The 18,115-nt window shown below is 42.6% G+C and overlaps 1 protein-coding gene across 2 annotated transcripts in view; it reads right to left on the bottom strand.

Annotated features, from left to right (window-relative positions):
- The window catches only part of EIF2AK3 (eukaryotic translation initiation factor 2 alpha kinase 3), a 44,420-nt gene extending 28,912 nt beyond the window's left edge, over positions 1–15,508 (bottom strand). Inside the window, exons 1-2 of one of the 2 annotated variants that reach the window (XM_030019279.2) lie at positions 15,140–15,508; positions 8,432–8,561 (exon numbers count right to left, since the gene is read on the bottom strand). In XM_030019279.2, the coding sequence (XP_029875139.1) occupies positions 8,432–8,561; positions 15,140–15,405 (396 nt within the window). In that variant the 5' untranslated portion in view covers positions 15,406–15,508. Of the gene's footprint in view, positions 1–8,431; positions 8,562–9,028; positions 9,139–15,139 lie in introns of those variants that run through there. The other variant, XM_030019289.2, reaches the window with a different exon arrangement.
- Positions 15,509–18,115: the final 2,607 nt, after the last annotated feature.

Raw genomic sequence — 18,115 nt, 5'->3', positions numbered from 1 at the left:
TGAGTTTGCCATTAAAAGAATTAGTCCTACTCTGGCCTCTGCCCTCCCTTGAGCAGCCGTGCAGGGAAACGGAGGAACCTCAGTGTGTTAACCAGACCACCCCACCTTCAAAAGAGATTCAGGGCCCCAGTACTGTTTGCTGTGCAATCAAACAGACCCTTCTTCTGAAGGCTAGAAAACTAAAACACCACTGTTACTTTAATCATAGTCAAACAAGACTTGGGATTTTGACTACAGAGATGCCAGCCTGCTTTGCTGCCATGGTAACAGACTTTTAAAAACTGTTCTCCTTAATAATAATAAAAAAAAAAAAAAAAGGCACTCTTTAAGAAAGACTTTATTTTGACACTATTCCATCCCCCTCTAACATGGCAAGTTTTATTAACAAGAAAAGACTGCAACAGTCTTCTGGAACTTAAGAGCAGTCCTTTCTGAGACAAACCAGAGCTGCTGCTACTGAGCCCATCACTGAGCTCCTTAAAACTAATAGCACATTAGGGAGAAGATCAGTGAAGAAAATTAAAATTACTGAAAACCTTGCCTCTACAGAAACAGGCCCTATACAGAAGCTCATTGTCCACCATGTCAAAATCAGTACTGTTCCAGTATTGGCATGTTTGAAGATGGTGTTTTAACTCCACCACCACCTCCACCCGCCCCGCTCCAACCTCTCTTGCAGACTACCCGGGCTCCTAGAGCAGCAGCTGGGAGCTAAGCAACATGCTTCTCTTCAGAAGTGGGGAGAACAGGCAATAGCAGAAGCCCATGTCACTTCGGGATTTAAGCTGATCTCTGCCGGACCTTGCGTGTTTCTTCCCCTGGCCCTGTCTGGACAGGGTGTTTTTTTAGATAAGGACACAGAGTCCATGTGTCTTGAAAAATTAAGTCACAGAGCAACTCCTATGGAAAAAGAGAGCCCAATACAGGAGGAGAACAGAACACGGCAAATGCACCATCTCCTCTTTCAAGGATGCAAAGAAAGTAGAGTGCATGAAACATGCAGTGACTCTGACAGATAGATTAATAGTTACCTGCGTATGGAGGACAAAGTCCAGAAGAAATTCGGAAATGAGATGTCAGTGGCTGTGCTGCTAGAAGAATGATTTGCTAAAATAAAATGCTTACCGCTTGAAACAGGCAACTTCTTTTACAGAAAAAGATATAAGCTGGAAGTTCAAAAAGGCTTTAGGGCAGAGTAAATCACTTTGTTGTGTATTGGGCAGCTAAGCTCCAAATATCCAAGTTATCCATTCCCTGTGCTGAAATAGGTATTTGTCTAGGCATTGCTAGATTTGATCCATTTTAATATCTGTAAACACTAGAACTACTTAACAGCCAATACAAAACACTCAGTGTACCATATGTAATTAAATTACAAGCTACTATACAGATAACTAAACATCAGAGACAGTGAGCTGATGGTAAACGTCCTTTCCAAGATTTGCAGCACTTTGACCGTGTCTGTGAGCAGAAGAAAGGTGGTGACAAACACTAGCCCAGAGTGACTCTGAGAAACTTTCCTGGCTTTGTTCGAGGCAGAGCATCACTTGTGAGGAGCGGGCTTGAGAGCTCCGATATCATGCAAGCCACAAGATCTCATTCTGTAGCTTCCCACGTGTCTCATAAAGGAAGCTGTCATGCCCCCAAACATCCTTACAGTACGAGTGAGAGGACACATGTCAGCACTTTATCAGAGCTTTATCAGTGCTAACTACATCAAGTGTCAGCAAGAAAGCCACCAAGCTGCAGTTATAGGAAGTCTTTTGTTTCTTCAACTGAACAAGACATTGGACTAAGATGACTGAAGATGTGCAGTTTCGATAGATACATAAGACCACTTGTCTAAGCAACAGCCCTACTTGTCACCTTGACAAAAATCATGATGCTGTATCATACTAACCACTAACTCAGCTTGGGCATCCATCAGCAATTCCCCTTCTCCACACGTTTACCACTTCACATTAAAAAGTTTGGTTGCATTTCCTAGAAAAGGACAACTTCTGGCTATCTAAATATTTTAAAACAATTAGTCTTTTGCTGGTGACTTTTTGTCCACTCAACATCATTAGAAGTTTATTTTCAGGAGAATTATAAATTATATTTTTTAGTTTCACCAAGAAAGCAGCAAAGGTCTGTACTCGGAAATCCACAGGTCTCTCTAGCAATTCTCCCAAGCCTGTCACCTCTTTATACCCATGAACACTGTGTATGTTTCCAGCAACAGAAATGGAAAGAACCGCTTGTGCCACCAGGAATCATAATATATCGATGTAGTTAAAGAGCAGTCACATCTATTCTCTTCTTGCAAAACACAGGCTCCACTCCCCTTGATAGCCCTAATAAGCCTTCTCTGCCTCAATTGCAATTAGAATTTATCTTCCTTTGAAGTACAATTCTGGACACTCACTCCTTATTCATTATGAGCTTTTCCAGGAGCATTTAAGACACTAATATCTCTCTCTCTACCCACAGGCAGCACAGGATCACATTTCCTTCCCCTGCAGAGGAATCGAGATGGCAGCTGATAACCTGTCATGGGATCTCTTAGTACACAGTATTCTCAGTTTTAAACTGGTCACCTCCAACCTTCAACAAAATTGTTGTTATCAATCCCCACATCTTGTATTTCATTTAGTACAATTTAATTCCAGTTCTATTACGGCAAACCTGTACGATAGAGAACTGGATAATGCTCTAGTCCTCCTCTACAGGAGTGATACCTTCAGCTATCAAAGCATCTGGTATCTGGTGGTCCTACATCTGTCTCAGTAGTACACAAAAATAAGGATCAGCTACAGAACAGAAAGAACTCTACTAGAATACTCTTCCAAGCAACTAAAATTATACCACCATACCTGCAAGGAAATAGAGTTTCCCCAGATTAGTCACCTCAATAACAAGTCCACTGGTTTACACTCTGCCTGCTTGAACAGAGTGGCAATTTGGAGCTTACATCTGGTCACAACGTATTAGAGCTGGAAAGTAATTTTACAGCATTAACAGAAATTTTAAAAATTTTATTCTTCATTTTGTCGAGTAAAACTTTGATTTAGAAAGTTTTGTACACACTCAAAGGCTTAAGAGAACCAACTTGTTATTCTCTGTATATGGAAGTCTGACCCCATTGCACAGGATTTGCTCCTGCAAGCAGCCTGTACATTGCACAAAGACTCTTCGAAGTGCAAAGCAGGAAAGATTGCTTCTGTTGCTGTTGTGCCTCATGCCAGATGTTTTAAGATGCACAAATACATTAAAAGTTAAGATTAACACTAGTGAGCTAGACAGAGCCAGTTGTTTTTAAGCAGAATCCCGAGAGAAAGCCATTTGCTCAAAATGTTTGTGTAGTTTGAAACAAATCTCCTTTTTGTTTGTCCAGTGACTGTTAGCAGAGTCAGAACAGACTTATACAGGTTTAATAGAAATTGATAATATTCAGCACTGTATTCAACAGCTGCTATAATAACCTTTTAAGTGAAAATACTCAAACAAGTCTGACTGACAGTCTTAAGTATTCCCCACCCATGCCCAAAACAAACATATCTCAGCTTCTCATTGGATGATATTTACAGGCAGTGACTTAACTGAAAAAATAACTAAAGTAGAAAGCCATGGACCAAACAAAAACCTCATTTTTATCCAGGCTAATAAAATGCTGCTGCAGGGGTGCCCTAAGTGGTGGGTATGATTGTCCTAAACCTGATGTCACAAGATTCAAAGAGACTGTTAAAATTATTTACTCTCCCCTAACTTCTGGGAGGGCACATAAAAGAATCCAGAAACCACGATTTAAGCCCCTCAGAAGGCATTTTGACCTCTTGTCTTGCCCTGACCTTCTTCAGTGTGGGTTTTGCAATTTCTTCTACACCACAGCGTAAGAGGCCAAAGGATGAGAGCTGCTGAATTTCTTCCCGCATTCCCAAAGCAACCCAGGACAGCTTTTGGCTCTTCTCGGGCTTGACTAGGTACAGAGATTACCTTTTCCAATGCGCGGGGAAGTGCAGGCAGTCAGTACCTTAAAGTGACTCCCAGGTGCCTGGAACTTAGTATTTCTTTTGGGGAGCCAAAGCACTGAAAATTTGAAAGTGTTTATGATGCAGATAAAGGGAAGAAAAAAAAAAAAAACGAAACAAAAAAAGATACATTCATACTGTACATTAAATCCTGTCACTAGTAGAGCCTTGGAGATTTCAAAAATCCTCTCCCAACTCACTGCTCTAAGCATCAGCCTATCCTCTCCAAAGGGCAAAAAAGGAACAATCTGCTAAAGATTATGTATGGGTTCACTTTGCCTACAATGCAATTAGTTTTCAGCTGACTTCAGTATAAAACTTTGCATCTCCACATTTCTCTGGAGGAAAAAAATATAATACTGGGCTATTCCACAAAAACATGCCATTTTTATGTCCAAAAAAGATCACACAGATGTCTAAGTTTGTAGAAAAGTTTATTTTATGTGGCTATAACAATAAAAAATGGTAAGAATTTAAAATATATACAATGCAATTCAAAGACACTGAGACCCTTTAGAGGGATAAGAATGTTGACAGATTTTGTGACACAGCATAAGCCAATTATTTTATTTTTCCAGGATACAGTGGTATGTTTACTATGACTACTATAAATGTCAGCCTTGTGGACTGAAACTCATTTTGTCCCATGATCCCCAGTCTCTCAAATAAGGAAATAAGATGCTTACTTAGGGATTAGTCTGTAACAGCCAAATCATGAGCCAATACAGTTACTTTTATCGAGTACATCCCAGTGTAGCATCTGGTCAGAGCACTGAAACTACTACAGCTGGAGCTGCCCTGTCAGGCTGAACTCCCTGCAGCGTTCCTGGCAGTGCAAAGAAAAATTGCGTCACAGTCGTCAATGTATTTTTAAGCTGTTAGTCTCACATCATCACCACCAAGTCTCCCACTTATTCTCCCCTTTCTCATCAAACATCAGCTACCAGCTTTTTCACAGGAGTATCTCTACCATTTATCCAGCCCACGGCAGGTTTTTTTTTCTGTCTCCGTCTCTTCTCCAGCCTCCCACTGTCCCATCAGTCATGCTAGCCACTATTGGCCAGTCTTTTGAATATATAGGCAAGCTCACGCTTTCATTTCTCTCATTAACAGATTCTCATAAAAGAAAGATGCAGAAGCCCCTTAAGTAACTTAGTATAAAGGTGTGCAGGTAAAAGAACACATCACCCTCATTAGTAAATGACAACAGTCTCATAATGATGGGCTATGAACCATTTCCACTGCTTGAGAGGCAGTTCTCTATTTTCACTATGATTAAGCATCATTATTTTAAAAGGCTGATTCTCCCAAAAGTATTCTCTTTTGTCTACGTACAGACGATACATTCATTACAAAGCTAAATTTTAAAGAGTAAATTAAAGTGTTTTCATTAAAAGTAAGCTCCCTTTTAGAAAAGTTGAGATTCAATGACCTTACCCTGAACTTCAACAGGCAATCTTTATGTGCAAGTAACAAGAAATCTTGGAGTTGTAAACATACAGCTTTTATAGAGAAGGGCTTTTCATTTTAACACAATGGACAGAGAAACAAAGTTTTTAAATTCTTATATGCAAGACCAAAATGCAAAGTCATACCTTTTCAGCACTGGCACCCTGACCATGATTGTTTATGTTGGAGTTTAGAGCCAAGGAATGAATTTTACCATTTTAGTTACCCAGACACACAATCAGTAGTTCAGCAGCCTTTCCTTTCTAATTGATCCGTTCACATGACAAATGATGAACATCTCACTTGTCAGTGTCTTAAGCAGTAGTTTCAAGATCTGAAGTGTTTGACAGAGCTGCTGGAACATTTGAAATTTTACTACCTCGCTTTCCTAATTAACACATGAGCTCCAGACAGCCAAGTTCACATTTTACAGTTAGGCAAACAAAGTAACTACAGTTCTATTAAACACTGAAAGTTTGAAGATCTAATGTCTTTTCTTAAAAGGCACTTGGAAATTAAACTGATGCTTTCGCACCAGGACCTGGAACTACAGTTCATTGCACTCTCACCCAAGATAGCTAAAAAAACTTCATCAAAACAATTGAGACACAGCAGCACACACTTTCCTCACTCTGAAAGAACACAAACCTTTTAACACTGCCAAGTGTAACACAAAAAATTTCTCATCTGCCATTTCTTGTAAGATGTATGTTAACAGCTTACATAATGATAATGTTCTATGATGAAGATAATACTGTGGTTGAAAGCACAGAGACCTTTTTCACCTCAAAATGTTGGAAGAGGAAGAAAAAGCCTCAATAGTTAGTTTGAGAGGGTAAAACTCAACATGCTACATGCCCAAATCAGAAAGGAAATACTGTAGAGTGGGGAAATGACAGACTCTGAGACTTCAATAAATTTAATATTTTGACCCAAACCAAAATTGTCCCAACAATTTTAATAAGGCCAATTACTCACTCAAGTAGTGTCTATATTCACTGCATGAAGTCTTCCAGCTGATACTGACAGCAGATTAAATATTTAAATATTTATTTTAAACATTTAAATATTTAAATGTTTAAGTGTAGCTTATTTGGAGTATTCATCACTTTTGTTTCTTGTTAAATTCTGTCTTATCTTAACAGCATTTGTTTACATGACAGTAAGTCTATATTCATAACACTTAACGGCTTCTAAAAGGCCAGAATGAAGTTTTACTTCCAAAATTAGTTCTCTCGCAGGCTCTGCATCTTAACTGCCAAAATCCATCAGTGTCTTTGGCCACAGTTGTAGAAATGAAACAATTTGAAAATCCATCTGAAAACTTTCTATATGCATAACAAACGCTCTTTAAAATTGTATTCTTATGACACCCACAACCTACTAACTTGTAGCCACAAAAGGGAATTAAATATTGCACGGACAAACTACAATTTCTGTTGTCTAAGCACCAACCTTTAGTTTCTACAGTCATACCACATTGGAAAAAGATCAAAACTCTGGACAGATCAGTTGAGTGACAAAATCTAGATTTGCAAAACCACTTCTATAGTATTAAATGCTTGCATTCTTGAAATCTTTTAAAACCTGGGCTCATGTCTTAATTTGTAGTGAAAAGTGAAGTTTATATTTGCGCAGATTTCAAATGTGTGTTTTATAACCAGTGGTTCTATTTTCGCTGTGGTCATCAGAAACTATTTGCAGCAACAGATAACAGACCAATTTTTTTAAGTATCTAGCATTGAAAACATTTGTGAAGGACCATAGTTTATAACTGACACCTTCCTCTTTACAGAGCTCTTTACAGTTTTTGTATTCTTTTCAATTCTGCTCTAGAACATATTTTTTTGGGGAAGTTCTTCTTTCCTACAGTGTTTTTTCTTAAACACAAAAATACATCTGAACAACTCTCAGAGTTGCATCCGTAAATAAAATTCTCTCTCAGAAACAAAGGAACATGAGTTAACACTCACTTTTGCAATCCAAGATACCTATTACTAGCTCTCATACTTACACTACCACAGCAACAGACCAAATCTTTCCTTAGACTTCTTTATACCAAAACAGAGGTCATGTAAACAGACAGCAGCAAAGAACCACAAGCAGGAAGCTCATACAGTCCGAATACCCCTGAATTCAACTTTCATTCTCCAATGCTCATCACGCAAAAGCACAATATAGGACTGGTCATCAAATCCAACCATCCACGACAGAGAAGGACCGTGCACTTTGTCATCACCACAAAGTACCTCTTAGTTGGTATATTTATTCCTCCTAATCCTAGGAGAGAATGACTCACGGTTCTCACTTTTTCAGTTCAGAAAAAAAAAAAGCAAAAAACTTTCTTCTAATTTCTAGCCTAAGTTTATTCAAACTGATGGTGGAAATAGCACCAAACAAGAAATTCTTTAGATTTCCTTCTTACAGTTCATCAGCAAGAAGTGATGCAACCCTTTACCACTCAGTACTTCAGGGTGACCTTCAGCACTATTTCATTGCTAACACATTCTATTTCATAGGCGGCCTGCTTATCTGGGATAAAAAACCCCAATTCTTTCTTTATTAAGTCACAAGGACTTTTGCTTTTCTTAAGGGGGGAAAAAAAGAAACAGCCAGTACTTGCCAAAACACACTCTAGTAATACAAAGCAGATGATCCTTTCATTTGCTTCAAATTACAAGTAACTTGTTTTCAATCAGCAATTACAGACAATTCCCAAACTCAGTTACATCATCTAGTTTGATAGTTATCACATACGTCAATTGCAAGACTAAAATGCTGACACACTCTAGTTTGAAATGGCAACATGATGTAAGCACTCCAAATAAAAGTTTGAGAATAGCTGTTAAACTTTATCCATACTAACTTTGCTGCGTTATTTAACATCTACCAAATACGGAGAAAGTTGCCTTCATTTTATTACAGAAATTTCTGGTTTTAAAGACTTAGTCAGGAAAGAGCTTTAGCCTTACCTCTGGTTTACTGAGACTGGATGACACAAGAGAACCTGATCCCACATCCAGATCCCACTGTTTTCTCCCACTGTTTTCTGGATCCAGTGCAGCAATTCGTCCATCCAAAGTGCTGATAATTACTAGAGATCTGCAAGTTGGAAGCATTCACAGTGAAAACTACAGCCATATGGAGTTTATCTATTAGCTGCTTTCTATATTTAATAGAGTGCAACTCCAACTTTAAAGTTAAGTTTATATAGTCCGCACAAGAGCAATTTAACTTGGTAGCTCTACCTAGACCAACAAGAGAGAGTAGGAAAGTTGAAGTCTTTGGCTGGATGTCATAAACTAATTTACATGCTATAAGACACTTTCAGAGTTCAGTTTCAGGGGAAGATAGTTGACTTTTTGCTCCCACATGCAGGTGTTACCACTACACCACCGAATGAAATTATTTTCTTTTGAGATATTTACACTAACAGTATAGATCCTATTTTTTCCAGTCCCTTCCACACTGATCTTTAATATGTCCTTTCAAAACAACCTAAACCCGAAACTATTAACCCAGCAAATCAGTACGTAAGAAATATTAAGTCGCAACTAAGTTTTCAGTACCTCTGAAGGAAACATGGAAATCCTGGAGATTTGTCAAGTCTTAGAATAAAACAAGTCTCGCCTAAAGCATACACAGGACACTAGAAACAACCTCCAATGTCTGCAGACAACAAAGCAAGCAAACTGCCTTATGCAGCTTAGGCTTTAAGTAGCCTATCTGTCTGGGGATACATGGTAATGGCAGGCTAGCTGTTAATTTCTACAGCGCCTGAAGCTCAAGATTTACTAAAAATGATGTTTCTTACACAGCAGTACAATTAGAATAAGCTTTTCTGGTTGGGCTAGAATTCAAGCACTAAAATAAAAAACAAGCAAAAAAAAAAAAAAACCAAACAACAAACCAAAAAACTGAACAACACATCAGAGACAAAACACTGACAAGGCATTTTTGAAGGGCCTTTTTTCCTTGACGATTGATTGTTTCACTCTGACCTGAAAAAGCTGGGATGTGTTGGCAGTTTTGGCTTGCAGCAGGCTCACCAATCTTCAAAGGCTGTGGGAGTAAAGCTTGATCACTTTATAGACTGCTTGCACTGAGGGGTGCTAGATCTAGTGACCCAGAAAGACCTTTATAGACATTGGTTTCAATGAGAATAAGGAACTGTGCAAATAAACGTGATGGGTAGATTAACTATTTTGGGGGGGGGGGGGGGGGGGGGGGGGGGGGGGGGGTAGGGTGTGAAAGAGCGGCGGGGGGAGGTAGTGCACACAGAGACATGTATATGAATCATTACTTTAAACAGTAAGGGACACTATGTTGTGTAGCACTGAAGCCAAATATATTCACTTGTCCAAAGCCACCAGTGTAGTAAGCTGAAGTAGGGAGGAAATGATGGGGGCTATTGTTTTTCTCTGAAGAGGGAAAAAGTAAAATCATGATGATAAAAACATGTTCAAGGATGGCTTATTACATCACCTATAACAAAGGTCATGTAAAACATTGCCGTTTTACACATAAAAGTAACCCACACATTTTACAGGACCTTATACTGTACTACAGCACTACATTGTTAAAGAGAAAATTAAATACATCTTTCACCTGTACCAAAAATAATATAGCAGCTCCTACTTCTGAAGGTGGCCAAACACCACATTCCTCCAAAAGCTTAGTTTAAGAAACTGTTAGAAAAATACCAATTGTGCAAATATTTGAACAGTAGGATACATGAGGTTTTATAAGCTGAGTACATACAATTATTCCAACCGTACAGAAACCAAGACCGGGTTAATAATAAACTGGATTGCAGGAGACTATTCTCAAGCACCGTAAACAAGTGCTCACACACTAAAGGCCTTGGACACACATTTAACAGAATCTGTTTGCTTTATGGTAAAATAATTTATCTGAAGTCCTCTAGCACTGCATAAAGATATTATTCCAAGTGGGTCTATTTAAATTTAATGTTGAACCAGCTGACAACTAGGTTATAAAAAGGGTAGAAATATAGCTAGAACGGAGGGAATTTTGGCAGTAACACTGTAGAGAAGAAAAATCCTAAAATCGTACTGTGAAATGTTTCCTTCCCATCTACCCCCATTGTTTTCCTTTATCTAATTCCTCCCGCTTGACTTCTCCCTCAAGTACCAAACGTTTTATGCCTTTGTATCTTACCTTTGCGCATCTTTCCCCACAAGATGCAAACCTCAACCTTTCCCAAGGGTTCTCATTATTAAAGCCTCACCACTGCCACCCAGACGGTAGTTTTGGAATCTGTACCTCCATCATGACCCGCGGTCACCCAAATCATGGTGTAACCACACTTACGTTTTAAGTTTAGCTGACTGGGGGGGGGGGCGCACGAAACATGCCTTCAAAGGGAACCTTTGTACCAATAGCACACACTTTGAGAAACTGGTTTAACCAACCGCTTCTCCATACCCTAAAAATCCTGACTTTTCTTGGGTGCAATGGTACTCTTTATTAGTGCCCTTGGCCACCAGCTCTATAACGGACTTAGTTTCACAAACTCCACCTGCTGAGCAAACACTTCGGTGAGACATAGGAACAGGACCAGCTCGGCTGTACCTAAATCTTGCATGTGGCTACCTTTAGAACTGGAACTAGGCGCAAGAAAAGCACACATTTCTCTCTGCTTTTTTAATGAGTGACTGACTCATTTTGAACTAAACAATCATGCTTCCGGTCCCATCTTCATGTTGCTCTTCAACAATAATCCTGCGTGTCAGAAAAAAACTGCTAAAAATCCTTACTCTTGTAATAAATTCCTTGCGTTACTGACCCTATTTTTCTATAAATTAAAATCTTAATACCTGTTCTCCCCATCTCTGACCGACTCCAGTGAGTTAAAATCCTGTCACTTGAACTCTAATTGGTATAAGACCTGCAATTTGTCTACATGTGCCCTAGACCCGTGCCAGTGTTACACATTCTCACTCTCAGATTTTCCTTTTTTCAAGCTTCCTCCCTTTCTCTGTGAGATTCCACTGCTTGCAGCTTTGCATACTGAGAGTATGAAGTAGTAACAAGAGATCTTCCCATCTTTCAGGTAGTCTAATCAAGCACTAGATTAACACATTCTGATAAAAGCAATTTAGGCAACTACTTCAAGAAACTATTTCAGAGCTTAAAAACAGGCAGGCAACTTGCTCTTTGTCACCCCACAGTGCTATCGTAAGTTTACTGTAGCATATTATGCCCAATTCTTACAGCAAATTCTTATAAACACCAGTAGAATATGGCCACGATTCAAGAATAAAGAGCCGTCCTTTTAACCATCTCTTTGCAAGCCTTTGCTGGCTGAAGAGATTAGAGGTACCTGCAACTCCATTACATTAAACTGAAATAGTGATATTCTGGGTGCATCTTTGGGATACCTAATTGACAAGTTGCAAGGAAAAGGAATTCTGTGTTAGCTTCTATTTCAGTTAAACCTGATAAACTCTGTTATTCTCTGCAAAACGATACCTTATCACTGGCTTTATCAACACTACCTCCTGACTGGGGTAAAGCTTAAAGACTACCTTGACCAAAGAAGTCAGTTTCCAACAACATGCAAGTTTTCCAAGAACACTACCAAACTAGACCTCAATTCTGCATACCATCCCACACAAAACACAAAATATTACCCAACTTAAGGTCAAAGGTAAAAAGGTCAAAAGTCACAACTATAATGCCAAGGAAGAGAGGAGGATAGAGACAAACAGCACCCAGGCTACAAATTCTTGAAACAGCAAGACATTCGTTGAAAGTAAATCACTGGCTATACTAAGGAGTGAATCACATCCCACAGATATAAAGAAGGAAAAAACCCCACCAACGCAAAACCAGAATTGCAATAGTCTCTATAAGCCTGGACCAGAACAAAAAAAGATACAGAAAGGAATCACTCCAAACTAGGCAATTACTTAAATCCCAAGATCCATCAACCAGGCACCTGAACAACGAACATCAGTAAAATGAAGACGACACTTACGCATTTCACCTTGCCTCTAGCTGCTGCTCCAGAACATATTATGAACCAAGTGATGGAGAAGAAAATCCCTTCTGGGCCCTTACAGATGGCCTGCAGAAGGACTAAAGCAAGGGGCCAGTACAACATAGTGCATACAAAGGTATATGTAATCACAGCAGCTGGCAGAGACTAAGCTAATACTATATAGCCACGATTTTATTTGCACTTTGTCAATATGAAAACACATCTGGACATACTTCCCCCATCCCGACCACGTACAAACAGCCTCTACAGTTAAATGAAAATGTTTTCTTACCATTTCCTATTTTCTTTGACTCACAGACACAAGCTTGTTACTGAAGTGCAGTTATAATGCTCCCCCTTGAAACTATGCAAAATACCTACTACAAACTTCCACATATATTGACAAAAGGCCAGTCCTGGGCCTTAAAACCATTGTTTATATCCCATCATGAACACAGCCCACTTTTTGAGATCAGGTGGTCTAAGCACAGCTCTGTTCTACTTTACAGAAGTGAAGGTATCTGATTTACCCACCAACAGAAGAAAAGGGCTAAGATTGCAAGGGAAGATGTAAACAGGATAGGGGATGAATACTTATTTAGCTCATCTACACCCTTTCACTACAGAAAAACTTTGTATTTATTCAAATAAGTTGGTTTTGTTTGAAAAACAAAGCAGAAGTTATCATCAACATTTACCACTACTGCTGTTCCAATTAAAAAACCAAAACCCTAATAACCTCAACCCTCAAAAACCATTTGGGACATTGCAAATACGGTTGTTTGTCAAACTTGAACTCTAAACAGGTATTCCAATTTCAAAACCTGCATGTTTGTATGTAAAGAACACGGTAATTCACTAACCCTCACATTTTCTTCCAGGAAATTAAAAAAATCCTCAAAACCAAGATGATTACATTCATTTGCCTACAGCAAAAACAGCTGAGGTTTGGGTTTTGTTGGGTTTTTTTTCAGATTACACTGACCTGCTATATTATATGGATATTTTTATTGCTGAAGAACAATTAGCTGAGGTGAATAGAGATCTTGCAAACACAGATGAAAAAAATAAAGAAATGCAAGCAAATACTATGGCCAGGCAGCCATTCTATTTTATTTGATGACAGCAAATCTATTCCTATGCACTAATCAATTAGAGAACAGCTACATTTAATCTCAGGCTTAAATTACTAAATTGAACATCTTTAGTTTATTTTACTTAGTTCTAGTAGTCAAACAGAAAATTCATTTTTAAATATTTTCACGGCTAAATAAATGAAGGTCTTATTGAAAACTGAATACAGTAGAATTGTAATAAACTAGGTAGGATTTTGATGACCTGATACACAAAAGAACAATCCTGTTGCTAATACGTGAATAGATTCTCCTGAAAGAAAAGAGGATGCCAAGTTATCAGCCGGTTTCTTGCTCTAAGTGAATGCTCAGGTAAACTAGCAAAAAGCTTTGGGCTTTTCATTTTTAGAACAGGTCCTCAAATATAGTAGGGACTTAGTCATGCGCTTCTTCCTTTAAACTCTGGCTGTGGCTTATCACCTCATCTTTCTCAGCCAATTCAGAGACTGGAAACAGCTCAGTAACATTTCTGCACTTGAGTCATTCATTAAAATCTTCCTTTTGCCAGAGCTTCTGGCCACATGCGGTTATTCCCCCTCGTTATATTCCGAAACTTGTTCGGCAATTTGTCTTCCGTGTTTGGCTTCCCTGCAAGCCTACACCAGTGTCTGTGTTTAACAAACAATTAAGTAAAGAGGAGAACTGCGTTTTCTTTAAAAGAAAGAGAAAAGATGACAGAAAGGGGTATGATGCTCTGAACAACTGTGAGTTGCAGGTGTTGGAAAGAGTTTAGAGTACAGATGCAGTGCTTTTGGGTCTCCTTCCCGCAGGCACAGCACCGGCACCCGGTGACAAGTCAAGGAAGGGATCGAGACTTGATATTACCAGGGTAAGCACACCGGCCAGATGTCACATAGCATGACATCCGCCAGCTTATTTGTCTAAGAATTAAGGCACCCTTTCTTCTCACTAACAACCACAGAAAACCACAAGTACCTTAGCGATGGCGAGGTCCTGACATACCCTCTTACTGCCACAGCCTTTCCCTCGCCCCTCGGTCCAGCCCGTCCATCACTGCAGCGCTACGTCCAGCCGCATCACGAGATTCATCTCTTCCCCCCCCCTTCCCCTCTCCTCCCACCTTCCGATACTTCCCCGCGCGTCCCTACAGCTCAACCCCACGCACTACCTCCCAGCACCCTCATTTATCCGTGCCCCCCCCCCACGAACAACCCACAGCCCAACTCTCCCACCTCTCTTCCCACTCCAACCCTTCTGACCCGACCGAGTGCTATTCCCCCCCCCCCCCCCGCAGCGCAACCCCCTCCCTCACGACCCCTTCCCCACAACGCGACCCCCGGGACCCCCCCCAGCCCCGGACCCTGCCTCCTTCTCCCCTGAGGCACTGACCCCCGCCCCGGCTACCGGGACCCCCAAACCGGGCGCTAACCCCCCCCCCCAACATCTCCACGCACTGACCCCCCCGCCCAGAGGGACGAACGCCTCACAGCAGCCCCATTCACCGACACCCCCCCCCCCCCAGCAGTCCCAGTCACCGACCCTCATCCCAGTCACCGGCACCCCCCCCCCCCCCGCCCCACCTGCCGCCGGTGCGGGCCTCTCCGCTCTCCTCAGGCTCCTGCTCGCCGGGCGCCGCCGGGGCCACACCGGCCTCATCGTCCTCCACCGTCACGTCAGCCGAACCTGCCGGCAAAGCGGCGGGAGCGGCGGCCGCCCCCAACCCGAAAACGGCCTCCACGGCCGCGGCATCGCCCGGCGGCGGCGGCTCCGGGCCGCCCGCCGCCACCCCTAACAGCACCAGCAAAGCGAAGGCGGCCAGAGCGCTGCGGCACCGCGGCCCCCGCATGGAGGGGCCCCGCCTCGCCCGCCGCCAACCAGCCGTTAGGACATCAACGCTGCCGACGCCGCCGCCGCCGCCGCCACAGAATGGGCGCCCGCCGCAGCCCTCCCCGCCCCGCCCGGCGCCCCGCCCCGCCCCGCTCGCCCGCCACGTACCGGCACTCCGCGCGCAACCGCCCCTCGACACCGCCGCCCAGCCCCTTCGCGGCGGGGAAGGAGCCCATTGGGCCGGCGCCACGCCGCTCCGCCCGACGCTTCCCCTTGATTGGCGCGGCCGGCGGCGAGGGAGGGAGGGAGGGAGCGGTGTTTGTCAACACGGCCGCCGGGCCAATCGGAGTCACGCCGCTCTCTCCCCCTCCCCTCTACCCGCTGCTCCGACCAGTCGAAAGCGCATGATTCACCGACCTGCTCTGGGATTGGCGGAGCCGGCGCGCCACACGTGCTGCTGACTGGAGCGCCGGGCGGTGCGGCCCCGCCCCTTCCCGGCCGGCCCTCCGCCGGGCTGGAGACGTGGCTGTTCCCCCGTGTCGGCAGGGCGGGGCCAGCGGCGCGCACCACCCGGCGCGCGGGACGGGGGGGGGAGCGGGTAAAAGCCCCCTCCGGGGCGGAATGGACTCGTCGGGCGGGAACGGCGGAGGGCGCCCGGCCCCGCCGTGTCCCCCCGGGCGGGCTGAGGGAACGGCCGGCCCCGGCGAGGGCCCGCATACGTCGCTCGATAACCCACACCAACACATAGAGGCTCTGCTGAGGGGCCCGTAGCCGTCATCCCCCTCCCGAGGTCGGCGGTTTAGATTGCCTCAGGCACCTTCTCCGGCCGACGGCCCTGTCTCCTTCAGGAAGGGGCATGGCGGGATCAACCGCTCCCCTCAGGAGCTCGGTCCCCAGTTAATGGCTGCCCCGGCTGGCCTGGCTCTGGCGGACGAGCTTGGCCGGGTCGGTACGCACCTGACACAACGTGGTGACCGGTAGGCCCAAGAACGGCTGCCCCAGCATGTTGGCCAAGCGTCGCCATCTGTGGTACATTCAACTCGTGTTTCCTTCATGTATTCATGGATTTTGATGATCAAGCGGGTAACACCTCTGCATCCTTCAGGGGCCGTTTTTCCACCCCTTCCAGCAGTTACCATTCTCTCCTTTTCTCTGGAGAGCTGGAGGGGCAGCTCCCTCAGCTCCCATCTCCGAGGCAGGCTATTGCCCACACCAACTGCATGCGCATGGCCTGCGATCGATCATGCCGTGACTTGTGCTGCTACCGTGAGTCTTTTTGTGTCAGTGTTCATCCCTGTAGAGGTAGGTATGTAGTTATCAAGCCACACCTTTATCTTCTTGGTAACAAAGCAAATTAGTTACAAACTCTTCAATTCTGGCATCTCCTCCAGCCCTTAAATTACAGTTCTCTGTCCTTCCCCTTTTCCTTTTTTTTTTCAGCATTCCATTTCAGAATATGGAGATTAGGGTGCTGTGTTCATCTGTATCCAGGGCTAGGAAAGGCTCTAGCACATCCCTAGGTGTGCCTCCAAAGACTGACTGTAGGCCATTAGAGAGCACACAGCACGATGCTTTTCTTCCTCCACATACATACGCATACCTGAGATGCGTGGCTTTGCATTTGACTGTCTTACGTGGCAGTCCCTTTATCCAGACCGAGTTTGCCATGTTTTGAACAATGGCCCTTGTCATCCTGATTGTACCACCCTGCTGATGCGGATGTCATCTGCAAATTGTATTAGGAGTGATTTTGTATTTACTTCCAGATGACTAATGAAAATATTGATTATGGACATGCGTATTATAGCATACATGATCCTGGAGGGATCCCATTAGAAGTAGCCTTATTCAGTAATGATTCATAGCCAGTTCTAAAAAAAAAATAATTTATGTGGCCAGTGTTTAATATATTCTTAACTGATGCTTTATTACCCTGGTTTTTTAATTAAAATATTGTGCCATTCTAAGTAAAAATCCTTTAAAAAGTTTATTACACCTTCCAGAGGAAATTGAATTATTTGTTGTCTTCTTGAAGCATGAAATGTGATTTCTATTTGACCTCTGACTGGCATTAATAATTCTTTAATCTGAGTCACATACGAACTTTCTGTGGTCCTTATCCAGGAACTGTTCTTACATCTACATTTACTACATATGATACAACTGTTGTTTCTGAAGACAGATACCAACCTGGCACTTTTTTAGCTTTCTAGGATTACCCTAGTGTATCAAGGTTTACCAAGATGACTGTCAACAGACAAGGGGTGTCCACAGCCAGCTGTTTCAGAGCTACTGGGCCACAGTTACCCTAGAAGACAAGAGCTTCATTGGTTACTAATGGACTGAAATTTATCACATCACTGTTAAGTAATCCACCCACATATCTTCCTGCTTCTTTACAAACATAGATCATAAATGTTCAATGAACACTTCTGCATCATTATTGACATTTTAATCATGTCTATCTAGTAATGGGCCTGTAGCATTACTAGGGTTTTCTGGGATTTAGCCTTGCCAGCTATGGATTTCCTTTGATGTGCTTCACTTCCAATAACTACTCTGCTTCTCATAACTTCTTATTTATACCAACACTTTTTTATTTCCCGCTTTCCCCATTTTGGCTATTTATTTTTCATTTTTAATCACTCTCTCCAGTCCACTAATAAACCAGGAATTGTCAATGTATTTTCTCTCTTGATTTTGAAATTGTGGCTCTTTGCTCGCTCAGT

This window comes from Aquila chrysaetos, chromosome 1 (genome assembly GCF_900496995.4).
Source record: "Aquila chrysaetos chrysaetos chromosome 1, bAquChr1.4, whole genome shotgun sequence".
Lineage (NCBI taxonomy): Eukaryota > Metazoa > Chordata > Aves > Accipitriformes > Accipitridae > Aquila > Aquila chrysaetos.
This window is presented reverse-complemented; position numbering and strand designations above follow the sequence as displayed.